The sequence below is a fragment of the Phaseolus vulgaris genome, chromosome 2 (assembly GCF_000499845.2).
Source record: "Phaseolus vulgaris cultivar G19833 chromosome 2, P. vulgaris v2.0, whole genome shotgun sequence".
Taxonomy (NCBI): domain Eukaryota; kingdom Viridiplantae; phylum Streptophyta; class Magnoliopsida; order Fabales; family Fabaceae; genus Phaseolus; species Phaseolus vulgaris.
In genome coordinates, this window is record NC_023758.2 from 45597778 (window position 1) to 45613917 (window position 16140).

At 30.2% G+C, this 16140-nt stretch overlaps 2 protein-coding genes across 3 annotated transcripts; both read right to left on the reverse strand.

Annotated features, from left to right (window-relative positions):
• Nucleotides 1-204: 204 nt before the first annotated feature.
• Nucleotides 205-5271, reverse strand: LOC137812608 (uncharacterized). Of its 2 annotated transcripts, none has more exons than XM_068614721.1 (10): nucleotides 5055-5271; nucleotides 3346-3455; nucleotides 3004-3135; nucleotides 2841-2914; nucleotides 2640-2745; nucleotides 1975-2043; nucleotides 1194-1258; nucleotides 1021-1119; nucleotides 561-660; nucleotides 205-491 (listed from the first exon to the last, which is right to left on the reverse strand). In XM_068614721.1, exons 1-10 carry the CDS (start codon nucleotides 5206-5208, stop codon nucleotides 480-482), a joined length of 921 nt encoding a protein of 306 aa, XP_068470822.1. In that variant the 5' UTR covers nucleotides 5209-5271; the 3' UTR covers nucleotides 205-479. The 2 variants fall into 2 exon arrangements, with proteins under 2 accessions (XP_068470822.1, XP_068470821.1); XM_068614720.1 differs by having other exon boundaries at nucleotides 205-483; nucleotides 5055-5270.
• Nucleotides 5272-7346: 2075 nt separating this feature from the next.
• LOC137812609 (bifunctional UDP-glucose 4-epimerase and UDP-xylose 4-epimerase 1) lies at nucleotides 7347-10239 on the reverse strand. Its single transcript, XM_068614722.1, has 9 exons — nucleotides 9859-10239; nucleotides 9732-9781; nucleotides 9504-9639; nucleotides 8954-9055; nucleotides 8515-8742; nucleotides 8268-8349; nucleotides 8052-8134; nucleotides 7835-7926; nucleotides 7347-7641 (listed from the first exon to the last, which is right to left on the reverse strand). Exons 1-9 carry the CDS (start codon nucleotides 10051-10053, stop codon nucleotides 7557-7559), a joined length of 1053 nt encoding a protein of 350 aa, XP_068470823.1. The 5' UTR covers nucleotides 10054-10239; the 3' UTR covers nucleotides 7347-7556.
• Nucleotides 10240-16140: the final 5901 nt, after the last annotated feature.

The following is a 16140-nucleotide window of genomic DNA, read 5'->3' on the forward strand; positions in this document are numbered from 1 at the left end:
ACATAATCCTAAAGTTAAAAAAGACTTCCAGATTATGTAATCTAAAAGTTAATCATGCATATGAAAAAAAACATTCAGATTACCTGAAAGCTAATTAGGAATTTGAAAAAAGACTTCCAAATTACATATTTTTGAAAATAAGAAAATTTATAAAGGTGAGAGAATAACATATGGAGGTGCAGGAAGAAAAAGTTGGGCAATATATATGTGAAATTTGGGAATTATGTAAATACTATCAAATACAAATCACAGTTGGCTTAAGGTGAACATCAATAGTCTTGAAATGGAAGAAACCACGATATTAGAAGATGAATGCTATACAACTTTTGCCTCTCTTCAGTTTTACTTACATGAGGCTAAAGAAAAGCTTCCCAGTTCCCACAAAATGTCTTCAGGACAGTTTAATTACCTTCTGAACTTCTACAAATAACGAATGAGCTCCACTGCAAACTTCCCTTTCTTTGTGGAGTTTATTTCTCCTATCTAAAAGGCTAATATCATATCATATATCCAAAGTCATTCAGATAATCCAGTAATTATTTTAAGTTTTGGAAAGTTACCTTTAATCTTCCCTTTCCACTAACTGATATAATATCTCCACTCTTGAGTGTGGTTCCTTTGGTAGTAACAGGGTTCCAGTTGACACGCACATCACCATTGCTACAACCATATGTACAACAAAGTTATCATATGTAAACAAGGTCTTGTCATCAACATGCAAAATGTTCATTTGCCACAATGTCCACATTTCATTAATATACACATAGGTTATATGCCAAAATAGCTACTGAAGTCCAAGCAGTTTTATGAGCAAGAAAATGAGTACATTTCTGGATATTGGCAACATTGAAAGAAAGGGGAAGAGTAAGCTATGCAACTGGTCTGGTTATAGCTAATCAAAAAATTCAGAGACATTCAATGTATGCATAATTTTTGCAATGTTCATAAGTGTATTGTAGGCAATCAGCAATTTACAGTTAATTGACGGATGAGATATTACATAAGTCAGAGATTACCAACCTGATCATGTTAACTAGTTTTGAACGTGAAATCTTAAATCCAGCGCTAGCAAGAGCATCAACTCTTAGCGATGCTTCTATAGTTTTGAATGATTTTGTTCTGCACACTACACAAAATCAGTAAAGTCTAACTGGAAAATGTTATGTGAAGTTGAGCCCAGTTCAATACTGCACCTTGGTGGTTCATAATCAAGAGAAATCAATGGTATCTTGGTGCAAGTTACAGGAACATTACGAACCTGAGAAACAAGAAAGCAGTTGGAATATAAATAGTAATAATAATGCAATACAGACACTGCTAAAAAAGAAGATGCCTAAACTATCCATAACACCATAACATAGGTAACTGAATTCCATTAATAAAAAATTTACCTGCAATATTCACTTCCAGAGCCAGTTATAGGATTTTATTTTTATTCTTAATTTTCAGAACCAAAAGACAAGCTGTAACTCGCATGATCACACAAGAAGAACAGAACTTGCATTTGCTACCATACCTACATGTGCCGAATTCGTTAACATTTGTGCCAAATACTCCTTGCTATTTAAGACTTCTCTAATATCTTGTTAGTTTATTATTTCTAAATTGTATTGGATTAGATCCTAAAAGAAAAAGAAACATAAAAAAATTGGCCCTGAAACACACCAAAACATTTGAACTTATTTGTTAGCCTATAAATTTTTGGAATGGACATTTTATTCTTATAAGTGAACTTAAGCAATATTATCTATATGAATATAAAGATTTCTATATTCTTTTATATTTTAATATTCTCCATACTAGAACCATAGATTTTTAAAATTATTGTACCTCAGTAATTTGGAAACAACGTTCATATCCACATCAATGGCACTCAAATATTTACTATTACAATCACAACTATTTCTTGTTCTGATAATTAGATATTTATCTAGAAAAGTAAATTGCAGAGAGCATTATGTGTAATAATATTACCTTAACCAAGGTTGACATGAGAAATTCAACCAGTTCTGGCACAACAATTATCTGTGCACCCTGTTCTCCCTGGATAACAAAGGTAAACAAAGTCTAAGTTTCCTAAAATATGTGTGGGCTGCTGTACATGCACACTAGATTCAAACAGAACAAAATGGTAAAATAAAACTAAGAACGAATGCAAATAAGGAAAAGTAATCCAGGTCATGTTTATAAACTTAACTTGCAATCTAGTAGCCAGTAAAATTAAATAGAACTACAGAGGTCACATTTGTTAGTATTGTTTTCTTTACAGATTTGACTAATTTTTCTTTTTTACACATGATTTGATTCATTGTAAGAATAATCTTTCTATTAAATGCACTTCGTTGATCTAATTAGAAAGATAATAGAAATATTGACTCATCAAACAACAAAGAGAAGTCATTAACTTTAGAGATCAAAGCAGCATTAGACAAAAGTCTTTTAGCATGTAGAGGCCAATAGAAGACAAGGAAATTAGAGCAAAATCAGCAAATTGAAAAACCCATACGATGAAAATGTCATGTAACAAATTGCAGATTATGATGTACAAGTCCATCAGAAGCTAATAATTAGCACTCAATTGTGGACATAGCAAATTTTTAAACAGAACCTTCCTGAAATAAATCTAATAAAAGAAATACCTGCAATATAATATCCCCAAGTTTCTCCCTGACAATTCCTGTTCCAAGGATTGAGCCAAGGAAGTCACCATGTGAGCAAGGTTCAAACTGGAAGTTCCCTTTAATGCTGAAAAAAGTAATTTTATGTAAATATTAGCAAACATTTTTAGAAACATCAATAATGGATCTAGTGAGTTTGGCAATGAAATTAGAAGATTTAACCTTAATGCTGAAATAACATCTGGATCACTAGTCAGTTCTTCTGGATGTCCAACAGAAATCCGACAACGTTCAGCCTAGAGAGAATACAAGTTTTATGTCAACACACAAATTCAGATAATTTTAGTATCGAAGGACTGAAAAGCATTTATCTGGATATTTTTACCTGAGGGTAACCTCCTTGAGAAATTGCTTTCACATCTGCTAATTTTTCCAAAACTAGCATAGATTCCTTTAGCACCGGAGGGGTTAGAAAATCTGTATGGAGAGTCTCCCGCTTCAATGATGCCCGTCTAGCCTACAACAAATGGACAACAACCATGCCAGGGATTAAATAATGATGTATGGGGTAGGATTTTAAGACATGCAATGGTCCAAGGGCATCTATTTTTGACAGAGAATCAACATCAAACTTCCATGCAGATAAAAAGGAGTAGCAAAGATTCAAAGTCGTTGTGTGAGGTATTGATGTTTATGGACTAGAGACCTAGGGAAAACAAGAAAGTACCATCTCAAGAATATGTTTTACTTCTTTTGTTACATTTCTTTCTCCTACTCCCTTGACTAACACGTCAACTTCTCCATTTGAAGCTTGTACTGCCTGGCTTACACCTGAAGCTGCACTTCAAAAAAACATTAAAAATGGAAACTTGATCATGATTGAGAATCCAAGTAATACATACTTTACAAAACCAGCAGCTCAAAAGCGGCAAAAGAAATCATGATTACTTCTTTGTTATCACCCGTTACACCTCTTTTCTAAGCACTAATCAATAATAATACCTTAAAATTGGTAAGCATAAGCCTTTCCCATGTAATCAATAGTCAATATTTTGTGAGCACACAAGGCCTATTTTTCCGAGATCAACACGCCTACCAATATGTTGGCACTCTTCAGTCTTCACCAAACCAACCTACATTACAATGTGTTTTCTCATCACCTAGAACAAGCCTGCCTTTAAAAGCCAATGAAGTCATATATGTTACCACTCTTTTCTTGAAATCTTTTACCACTCATCACCTGGTCAAGCCAGATCAAAACCATCAACTTTCATCCAAGTACATATTCCCCAGACTGCCAAAAAACATCACAGCCAAAGCTGTATTACATTATAGGAAGTCGGTTGGGGCTAAAACTTGGCTTTTACGTTTTAGGTCACTTCTTGAAAACATTGATCACAGCAATAGTTGATTTGGTTAATTGACCCATCAAGCACTTTAATCAATATTATTCTATGAGTTTCACCTATAACACATGAGTCTCAACAAAAACACACTTGATAATGTTTCTCTTAGTACCTGTTCCAGACCCACACCTCGGAATTCAGAAAGCAGAAAATAGAAGTAAACACTGATATTCTGTATTATTTGCAAATTAAAGGAAATACAAAAGGATAACAAATCCTACTACCTAGTGCTAGCTCCTCTAGAGCAACTAGAGAGGTTCCCCTTGTCTCCATGAGAAAAAAAACTCCGCCATAAAAAACTAACAGAAAATATTACTCTCTCCTCTAACTGCCCTTCCCACTAGTCATACCTACCACCTCAGCCATTGGTTCTTCTTTCTCACACTCACACATACTCTTCCCCATTCTGGCTTGCTCCCTTCATGGGCTAGTGGTTCACGAAAACTTACTCTTTGGGTCTCATCAGTACCAAAGCCCGTTCACTATAGCAGGTGTGTACATGTGTATCGAATTCAACATGATCAGTGCAACAAGAGGGAACACCCTTGCCAAATTACAAAAGGCATGCATATAAAATTCATGAAACCCCTTTGTCCATTCAGTTATGTAAATTCATATCCGCATTGAGTTACAAACATAATGCACCTCAAAATTAAAACAACAGGTAATGAAGGTAAGTATAAGATTATGAGGTTTACCAATTGCAGACACAATTAATGGGAGTTAGTATATGTCCTGAATTATTGAATACAAAATTCCTGTGTCTTATTGTTTGAATTTGGTATTTCAAACATTCAGACAGGACAGTTACTAACTTCCTATTGTGGCTGAAATTGATAAATCTCATCCTCTTATCTTTATCTTCTTTAACGGGTATTTTGACACACCCACAATTTCTTTTATGAAAAAGATTGCAGCTTTTAAGAGAATAAAACATAATGGGCATGTGAAGGCGAAACAGCATCAATTTAAATATTGGTAGCATCAATAAATAAAGGAAAATTCAAAATCGGAAGAAGTAAGTATAGACCTGAAGAAGTAGAAACGGATAGAATCTGAGAGGAAAGTTTCCTTTGGAAAGAGAAGGTGGCATTGGTGTTGAAGATATGAGAATGAGATATTGCAAAAGCCTGAGCTGCTCTTCTTAGAATACATGCAGTTCCAAAGCTTGTGGCAGCAGCCATGGTGGTTCCACCTTTGTTGGGATTACCTTCAACTCAAAAACACCACAACATTACGAGTTATGTTGTGACTCTTCTATTTATTATTATTAGCGGAAACTCATCAGTTATGAGTTTTAACATATAATTTTAATAATTAAATTAAAATATATTAAATAAATTTAAATTTATAAACATAATTATATTAAAGTAATTACCATCTGTTTCATTCTCAATATATTATGTTATTTTTTAACTTCTTCGCCTCTACTTATTGTACAAAAATAAAAAATAGAATAAAAGAAATAAAAATGAGGTTGTAAAAGCTTTTGTTCGAGGAATTTGAGCCAGAACCATAAATAGCTGGTGCAATGAATTTGTATTTTACAATTCATAATTAACCTTTTCTGCATGTGTCTTTTATTTCAAAATCATTTATGAATTCTAATTTTCATAACGCAAATTACCCTTATTTTGGAATGCATTTTCTATAATATTAAAAATAAATTATACATAGAAATGTTTCTAAAATATATATTCCAAAAGATTCCTTTTAGAATTCGATTTTTGGAGATTATTTATTTGTCTTTGCATTTCAAACTTGTATTGAATATTCATTCTTACTTCAATCACATAACACAACCTTCCAATCACAATTTTGACTTCCAATACAACTTGCCAAACTAAATCTTACCTCCACCTCCATTGAAATCAACTATTCCCAAAAACCAAGAATCAAAATTGCAAAAGTATTTTAAAAAATTATATAATACAAATACCAAAATATATAATGCAAGCAGTAAAAGCTTTTGTAATAAATCCTTATCTATAGTCTAGTCAGTCCTTAGCCCTTCAAGTATATGAACTCATTATCGTCTCCAAGAAAATTGAGGCAGCCCAAATTTACATGCCATTTAAAAAATACATTGAATCTTTGGATCAAGATACTACAATTGATGTGCTTTCTTTAAAAAAGAAGTGAGTGGCAGGTTTAGAGATAACCACTTTTTTAGTTTCATAGCATTTAATTTAAATATAACATCAAAAACAGATATACTCCAATTGAATTCAACTAGGTTATATAATCAAGCTACTTATCTTTTATTTTTCGATGCTAATTTTAATTCAAATATTATATTTACACCATTTTATTTTCATTCTTATGTGATGATAATTTATTTATTATTAATTGATCAATTAATTACAGATAAATGAGTATGCGGATTAGTCTGCCTAACAAAAAACAAGCTAGTCTGCAATTCTTGTGTAACGGTCCAGCCCAACTCTTTTTCTTAACAATTGCTTTTGGGCAATTGCTTCCTGCACCCAATTTGAGTTGGGTGGAAAAGACGAAAATGTTCTTAATTATTATTTTTTGTATTGTGGATTTTCTTATTCTTTGCCCTTTTGATTTTTTTTTCTGAATTTTTCCCGAACACAAAAAACTCTTCCAAATCTACTTTCTCAAAAAGCATTATTTTTTGGATTTTCATTTCCAAGTATTTTCATAATTTTAAAATGACAATTTCTCCCTCCACCATATCAATTTCAGCATGCACCCAATCAGTTCTAGAAAATGATAAAAATACCCCTCCTAAATGACAAAAATAACCTTACACAAAAATGGGAAAAATTATTTTTGAAACTTTCATCTGAAATATTTAGGATTTCAATTTTCGGAACATATTTTTGAATTCTGAATTTTTTTATCCAGAATGTATTTTTAGTTTTGTGTTCAGAATTTTTTTTCCAGCATGTATTTTTATATTTCTCAATTATAATTATTATTTTGGATTTTTTAATTTGAAATAAGGGTAGTTTTGGAAATTTAAAAAATTGATATGGTGGAGGTTAAAATTGATATGGTGCAGGAAGAATTTGCCTTTTAAAATTGTGTTGGGTACAGATTCACAAATATTGAATGTAGGAAGAATTTGCCTTAGCCCAAATTATGTCAAAAGTCACAAAAGTGACCCAATAAGAAAAATAATATTAATAAAATTTAATTTAATTTACTTTTAGAAAGCCATAATTTAAAACATTTATTTTTATTTCCAATATTTTGGACTAATAGTTTAATCAATTTCCGTATTTTTATGCATTCAACATTTAAGATTCCATTTGAATCCTAACTTCTAAAGAGGATGGCCAACTGGAGAAACTTTTACCAATATCAAAAGGAATTGCTAATCTTATTAGGAATACTGGTTAAATACAAGTAGATTTTACTTATTGAAATGCTGCCAAATTTTTATTCTCAGGGATTATACATTGGACTGCCTAAACAAATAAACCAACATAGTATTAGGTAGAGCGATGCCTATTTGTGAGGAAAACATTCATTGATGTGCAGTAATATTTCTCAAGATAATTCAAGGCTTCCCCGTGTAACCCCAGGGATTGTTCTTTGCCCAATTCCACTGGTCCCTGCACATCTCCTCCACACCATATTTTGCCCTGAAGGAACAGCCAAATTAATATTAACAAACAAAAAAACATAGTTACAAGATTTGTCAAATATACAAGTTTAATGAAGCTTAGTATGCTGGTTTTTGAATTTTGAGAATCTAGATTTTTCAGTCAACAAAATCTGCTTGTCAAAAACTCAAACGATTACCATTTTAACCATGCAAAGGATTAAAGTACTTACTTCCAACCAAGCTCTGTCTCAGCTCTCTGTGTAGATGCATAAACCTCCGTAGCATCTCCTGGTCTTCTTGGACATAATTTTACTGGAATTTTCTGAAAATTTCATATCCCACGGAAAAAATATTTAGTTGCGAAAAGCGATTGATTTACATGATATAAAATTTTACCATTCTTACACCATTCAATAACTCATTCCTTGAGGAAGATGCATAATTTACCTTGCCAGAAGCCTTTTCAAATGCTGCAACCATTTCAAGCACAGATGTTCCACGACCGGTTCCCAGGTTGTAAGCAGTACAACCTGAACAAAAATATATCACATTTTACTTTAGCATAGTGAAAAAAAAAATCAACCGATAAATATCATAAGGCTAATACAATGACACACAAATTTGTCCATGTAGATCTACCAGGGAAGAAAAACAACAATTCACCTATGTTATCCGATGTGAAGAGCTTTCTCAAGGCAGCAATGTGACCATCTGCTAAGTCCATCACATGGATATAGTCCCGGATCTTATTTTGAATAAGGGGAAGGAAAGGAGGATTAGAATTTTGCACGGGTAAAAAAATATGTTTATACTGTTATTTACTTTGTCCAACATGCACACTTTTTTCCCTAATGCCCTGTCCTATTATATGATGTAAAAATAAACAAATAAATAGGTGTATTGTACGAACCGCAGAGCCATCCCTGGTTGGATAATCATGACCGTATACATTGAGTTCAGGCAACCTTTCAACAGCTACTTGCTGAATGTAAGGCATGAGATTATTTGGGATGCCCTTGGGATCTTCACCGAGTTTACCACTTTCATGAGCCCCAACTGGATTGAAGTATCTCAGTAATATGATCTTCCATTCTGGCTCGGCTTTCTGAATATCTCGGGCAATTTCTTCAAGGAAAAGCTTCAATGAAATGAAGTTAGAGTAAACAGAGTTAAAATCAGTTTTTGAAAATGCCAGCTTATTCCGAAAAACAGTTCAATTCATCCTATCTTTTTATTTCCTTTTCCTTTAAATACTTATATTATTGATACTTAGAACCACAGGCTGCCAACAAAAAAAGGGAAAAAAAAAAGCAAAAGTGAAAGACAACTCAGAACAAAGTGAAGGTTACCTTGGTCCGTCCATATGGATTCATAGCATGCAACTTGAAATCCTCCTCACACGGTATCTTTTCAGGTTGGCCATAAACGGTTGCAGAAGATGAAAAAACCATCTGTGCAGAAACATGATCATGTTAAGTAATATTCTACACCATCACAAGAGAAAAAAGTTAAAGGCAAGAATCTGATTCTGCTTCCTTGTTTGGAACATAACGTAAAGCATAAAAAATCCTCCCACGAACGACTTGAAAGTTAAAGACAATTATGGACCAAGAAACCCTTCAAAAATAAATAAAAAATAAGTTTCTACATAAAATAAATTAGTTTATAGATAAACAATACTTGAGAAAAACTAGCTTAGGAAGAAACTCATCTAACTTTTTCTTTTATTTTCCTTTCGTGGAAGTTTCAAGGCATATCTTTTGCCGAAAGAAACCTGTATAGACTATATGTACATGTTAAAAAATATTGTTAATTCAAATATTGAATTCAATCAAACATGTCATTTTCATGATAAATAGTGACAGCAGAGTTAAAATCAGAAATGGGTGAGGTGAGAACCTTTTTACAGTTATACTTGGCCATAACTTCGTAGAGATTGATGGTGCCGACCAAATTGAAATCAAAGTAGCGACGCGGCTTCGCCACGCTTTCCGCAACCGCCTTGAGGCCAGCGAAGTGGATAACGGCATCGAATCTGTTTCAGTATATGATCTCATTAACTGAAACACTAACAAAACGTAACAAAAACTATAACAGGAAAACGAGAAGACGCAACATAGAGCTTACGTGGTCCTGGAGAAGAGTTTCTCCAAGTCGTCCCTGTTTCTGAGATCGCCCTGCGAGAAGAAGAGGTGAATTTGCAGTATGGAAAGTTAGAGAGTGAAATGAAATGAAAGAGGAAGAGAGTGCAGACCTTGGTGAATTCGAGGTTCTGAGAAAGATGAGGGCCCACCACCTGGCGTACCCGGTCGACCGCTTCCATGACGGAGTTGTCGAAATTGTCGATTATTGAAACAGCGAAGCCTCCTTTGAGGAGCTGCACGACGGTGTGGGTGCCTATGAAACCGGCACCACCGGTGACCAGAATCTTTTGGGAGGGGGAAACCATTTTGGAGAGCGCGAGAAGAAGGAGATAATGGAGAGTGAGAGCGAGAACGAGAATGAGAATGAGAGAAATGGGAGGTGCGGTGAGAATTTATGGAGCGAGTGAGAGAAAAGATGAAACGAGATATGGAATGTTTAGTTTTTTTTCCTTTCCCTTTCTTTCTAATCCGTTTCGATTTGTTCCTTTGGCGCCTTTCTCTTTTTTTATTAATTAATTAATTAACTCATTATTAGCTAATAATCATTATTATTATTAGAGTTCTGTTATTGTTTTGTTTGGTTTCGCGCGTGGGACCCACGCGGATCTGCGTTGGCTGGGCACGCACGTGACCTCATGCGCGTGGGGTTATCACCCAACCTTTCTAGTTTCGATATACTTAGTCGTCTCATCCTCATCTCCTCACTCTTCTTTTCGGGTAATATCACGGTTTATTTGTAAGATTCGTTATTGGTTGTGTTATACATGTGTTTATTATTTAATTAATACAATCTTAATTTTTTTAATTCGTTATTAATTTTGGTCAAAACATATAATTAATTATTCACCAGTCTATTATAAATCTGCCTTTAACAAAAACTTGTCATTACTATTATTTTTATAATAAGAACTTAATTCATGTTTCTAAGGTTGATCATTAATTTTGTCAAAATAATTAATAATTCATTTTAGTAAAACATAATTGGGTATTAAATTTTTCAAAAATAATTATTTATTAACTTTGTTAAAAAATAATTGTTTATTAATTAGTCTGTTACATATTTTTTTTTATTCAGCAATCATTAGAATAAAAACGTAATCTAATTTTGATAGTATATTATGAAAAATTGATATGCATTATAATTGACAGTGTGAGTTGAGTGTAATTGATATTGAGTTATTTTTTTTAGGCTTACACGTGGTTGTGTTCTCTGTTAGCTTTATAAGTATGGGTTCTAGGTGCTAGGGGTTCCGTATTCCAGTTTTTTTTTATTAAAAAATAATTTAAATTCAATATAAAAATAAAACTTGGTTTGATTTTTTTTTCACTCTTTAATTTAGATCAGATTTTACTGGTTTCCTTAATATAAAAATATAAAACACTTGTTGAATAAAAATATTTCTTGTTATTTTTTTATAACTATTATCATATTTATTTTTTCAACTTACTCGTATATTAATAAATAAATTATATATTCTTATAGTTAAAAGTTATTATATAAATTTGTTACCATGTTTTCTATTCTAATATATTTAAAAATGTAATATTAATATAACTATAAATATTCTACAAACATAATTTTTTATAGTTATTAGTTTTTAATTAATTTAAAATATATATTTTAATACAATAGTCAAATTTATTCGGTTCTTACTTTTTGAATTGAAAAAGTAATCAAATAGATCAGTTGAAAATAAAATATATATATATATATATTTAACAAAGTCATTATTTTAAAATATTATAATTTAATTTAAACTCTAAACCCTAAACTAATACGATCTAGAATAATCAAATAAGTTTATTATATCAATATCATTATCAATGTAAAAATGCTGAAAAAATTACCAATGTAAAAAATTTCACATGGAATGATGTGTTTAAATTATAATATTTAAGTTACTTCAAACTTCAATGTATATTTCGTGAGATTAAGTTATATTTAAAATATATTTTTTAAATAAAAAGATAAAAAAAAATATGAAAAAATATTTCATTACATAAAATTAATATATTTATATTAAACTATCAAAATTGATCAATATATCGAATCAATTAATTTCTTCAAATATTTATTAATTTATAAAATGTAACATCACATCTAACTAATATACAAATACTCATAAAATATTTTGATTTTATCCAATATAGACTCCACGTAACTAATTATGCTTTTAAAGCAATTAGAACATTTACACCCATAAACATGCACACAAAAGAGAAGTTGTTAAATTTTTTGTGCCTACAATCCTATCTACTCATGTACCAATTACAATCATGCTAGTCTCATAAAATAACTAGAGAAAATAGTAAGCTACTAATACATTTGACTATAATCAAAACATATTTTATTGTCTAAATCATTACTTTAACTACATATAACATATATAGATAAGTATAAAATAAATATACAATAGAAAATTCAAATAATATCTTAAAAAATAATCATATCAAGAATGTTTTATTTCATACTAACATTTAACTCGTTTTAAGCACCTCATGTATACAAATCTCGAATTCATAATGTGTTTAGATATGCAATAAAATATCTTTCATATTCTCACTAATTGAAACCTTAATTTATATAATTTAGCTACTTAGTGAAACTAAGATATATCTAATAATCATATGTTGTTTTATTTAATACATAGAAACCGGCAATTAAAGTGAAAATACTATTATTATGTAAAAAATTACATATATATTGTCTAAATATAAAATCAGTAAATGTAGTTGCGAAAAATAGAAATAATAATAATAATTTTTGAAAGAGAAATTTTTTTGTTAACACTGGACACAGTGAATAATACTAATCAACAACCCTTTATAATAATATTATAATATTTTTAATTAAAAAATAAAATGAAATTAGTTAAAATATTAATTAATTTATTTGTTAAGAGTGTATTTTTACTTTGTAGGTAGTGTCAATGTGTAGGATCTTTTGAAAGACAGCTATAATCTGTGCCTGCTTAGAATGGAGTGACGTGTTAACGGAGTGGCGCAATTGATTGACACGCAAGCAATCCTTTCTTGAAATTGTGAACACGTAATCAACAACCCATATACAAGCACTGCCCTCTAAACATACATATTAACATTAATATAACATTTTTTGTAATATAATTATATTAATAGTATTATAAAAAAGACACGTGTTAAATCCTCAAAACTGATTTCAGCCACGTCATCTCAACATCTTGTTAGCGTGTCCTACTCTTGCCACCGTGTAAGACAGGTGCCAATTTTTTTTAATAATTCTAAAGACTATAACTCTTAATACTATAATTTTAATATTTTTTTATATCATTTAATTATAAATTTATTTTTTATTATATATTTATTTTTAAATCTATCACAGTATATAATTTTAAGAATGGTAAAACTATCATTTTTCTATTTGAAATTGAGTTGAGATTTAAAAGTTTTGTGATTTAAAAGTTTTGTGATTGATTTGGGACTAAAAAACCTAAGACTGAAACGAGGTTATCCAAAACATTCATTTATGAAGTGCATTACTTTAGCATGTTCCATAGTTGTTGTTCCGTGAACGCAAGCCTCTCTCACCCGAGAAAACAAGTTAGATAAGCAACTACATTTGTCTACATCTTCAGAGCTTCAGAATTCAGAATTCAGACTTCTACAATTGTGAGGTCGAATGGAATAATAACAGTAATAGTTTGTTTGATGGTGTTCTTCATTCTGATAACAGTGATACATCTGCAATCTAAAATTTAGCATAATGAGTGAAATGACAATGGTGATGATAAGATAAATATGTTGCCCAACCGACAATGTGAAAAGCCCATGGGCCGACATGTTTCGACAGGAAACAACAGTACTTCATTGATCGGAGTAGTGTTTCTGAGGAGGCATTTCTGTGTATGCAAAAAACAAGGTCTTGTAATTGTTTTTAAGTAAAAATAGAGGTAAATCATTTTGTTCTTGGTCAAATTCTTCATTTCCGCGGACACTCCTCTTAAATAGCGTGTCGGCTCGGACACCGACACTCGTATGATACCTGTAAGACATGTATTCGTGAAGTGTCCAATTCAAAAAGTATTTGTTAGATTTCTGACAATTCTAGTATGATTGTGATACAATTTTGAAAAGGAAAAATACATTAATTTTCTAAAAATTCAAATTTTATTGTATGAATTATTATTATGATTATAAAAATAAGAAACAAATCTTTGTGAACCAGTCATGAAAACATCTTTCTGCTTTAAAAAAAATTTGGAACATACTTGTGCACATAAATCTTTATTATCAATTTATATAATTCATAATTATATAATATATATAGATCCGTATTTTACATTTTAAATATTTTACGTATCTCTGTGTCCGTGTCCATGTCGTATCAATGTCTATATCAGTGTTTATGGTACATAAACAACTTATAGACTATACACATTTTATTCCCTTTACTGTTTAATATTTAAGATGTATTACCATTGTTTTCATGTCTCTCATATTTTCATCATGATTTGAAATTAAAAATTTAAGAGACCACTCAGAAAAATATTGTTATTTATAATCATCTCCAAATATAAAATATAAAACTTCTATGCTATCATAGGTTGACACGTATTATCTATTCCGGAGTAAAGTATAATGTAAGCACACTTAAACGGTAAACACCTTTAAATATTAAATAATATGTATGCATACATATATTCAATTAAAAAAATCACATGTAATTATACATTTGTTATGTCCATAAAAATATTAAAAAATTGTTACACATAACTCATTTAGTACTTAAACAAGAAATTAAAACACTTTATACCTTTTAAAATTAAAAGACATATATTAATAAGTTTCATCAGTAATAATAAAGTAACTAAAGAAATTCTCATGTAAAAACTTTATCATTTATCTTTACCTAATAACTTAATTTAGATTGTCAATAAAATTAGAATATATTCATCTAATAATGAACTTCAATATTTAATATTATATGATGGTATTTTTTGATCATCTCATTTTAGTATTTGTCAATAGAAAAATCTCGACTTCAAACAAATTTTACTAGATCTTACTGTGAAACCAAATATTATAATCAAAATTTCTAGGATAATTTTAAGGACTCATGTTAGAATATTCAACATTTTCTGTCCTTCTCTTTGATTGTAGATCCTATTTATAAACAATGTATACTATTAATCACCATACTAAAAACGTGTCGTCCGTTGTCTCTCATATTTTAATCATGATTTAAAATATTTTTATCTTTACATTACCATTTTAACTCATTCTAAACTTAAGTCTACAGAAGATAGTTAATAATTTTTTTTAAAACTTTTTTTAGTATACAATATTTAAAGTTATATAAGTTGTCTAAAATTAGAATATTCAAGTTTATTGTCTATTATGTTCTTATTAGGACTAGCATGATGGTGGTGTGCAAAATATATTTAGGTCAAATTATTTTATTCAGTGGAGTGATTTATCCTTATTTTAAAGTAGAATAATTTATTTGTATAAATTTGTTTAGAAAACTTTATTACACAAGACTACGAGATCCATCAATCGATATCAATAATAAGAGATTTAAACAAATGTAGTCATTATAATCAATCAAATGACCACTCAAATGTACAATTCTTATTTTTATTTAGATTAAATTGGATTAAAAGAAAATCAAAGTACCCTATCCATATGTGTTGGTTGAATTTTTGATGGATTTATTTATAGAGATAATTCATGTATAAGGGTTGAAATATCTCTAAAGTATCTTATTTAATTTAATTTACATATTCATTGCTAATAAAAAAAAAACTAGTATATTTTACCAATAAAAAACTTTTAGGAATAGATGGTCACAAGAGTATTTGTTGTTGACGCATGTTTAAAAATAATCAAAAACAAAATTTTACAATGCATGTTGAGAAAATAAATAAATACTTAATTAATATTTTTTATTTGTTTAAATGATTAAAAATCACAAATTTTAGTCGCCTTTCGGTGTAATTCAATGTAGAAGGACAAGTATGTTAAAACTTCAGAAAAAAGGCCTTTTCAAGGCCCAATGTGGTGTGTACACTATTATTTTCTGCACCTCCAATCTTCCTCCCGCACTGTATATATTTTTAATTCTAACAATATCTTTATGAATATGGTGAAGATATCTTTATGAATATGGTGAAGAGTGATCTCTTCCTTTATTTTTAAGTGATTGTAATTGCTTGCTTGTTATGACTGATGAACGTTGGAAACTAAACAAAGTTACTATTATAAAGAAACAATTAAAAATTTTGCTTTTGAGAAGAGAAATATAGAAGATGAAAAGAGAAAAAAAAAAAAATTATTATTTAGTAGCAAATAAGTCACCAATAGTAAGAAAAAATTTTTAAAAATAATGTAATCCAATGATTTAATTAAAAAAA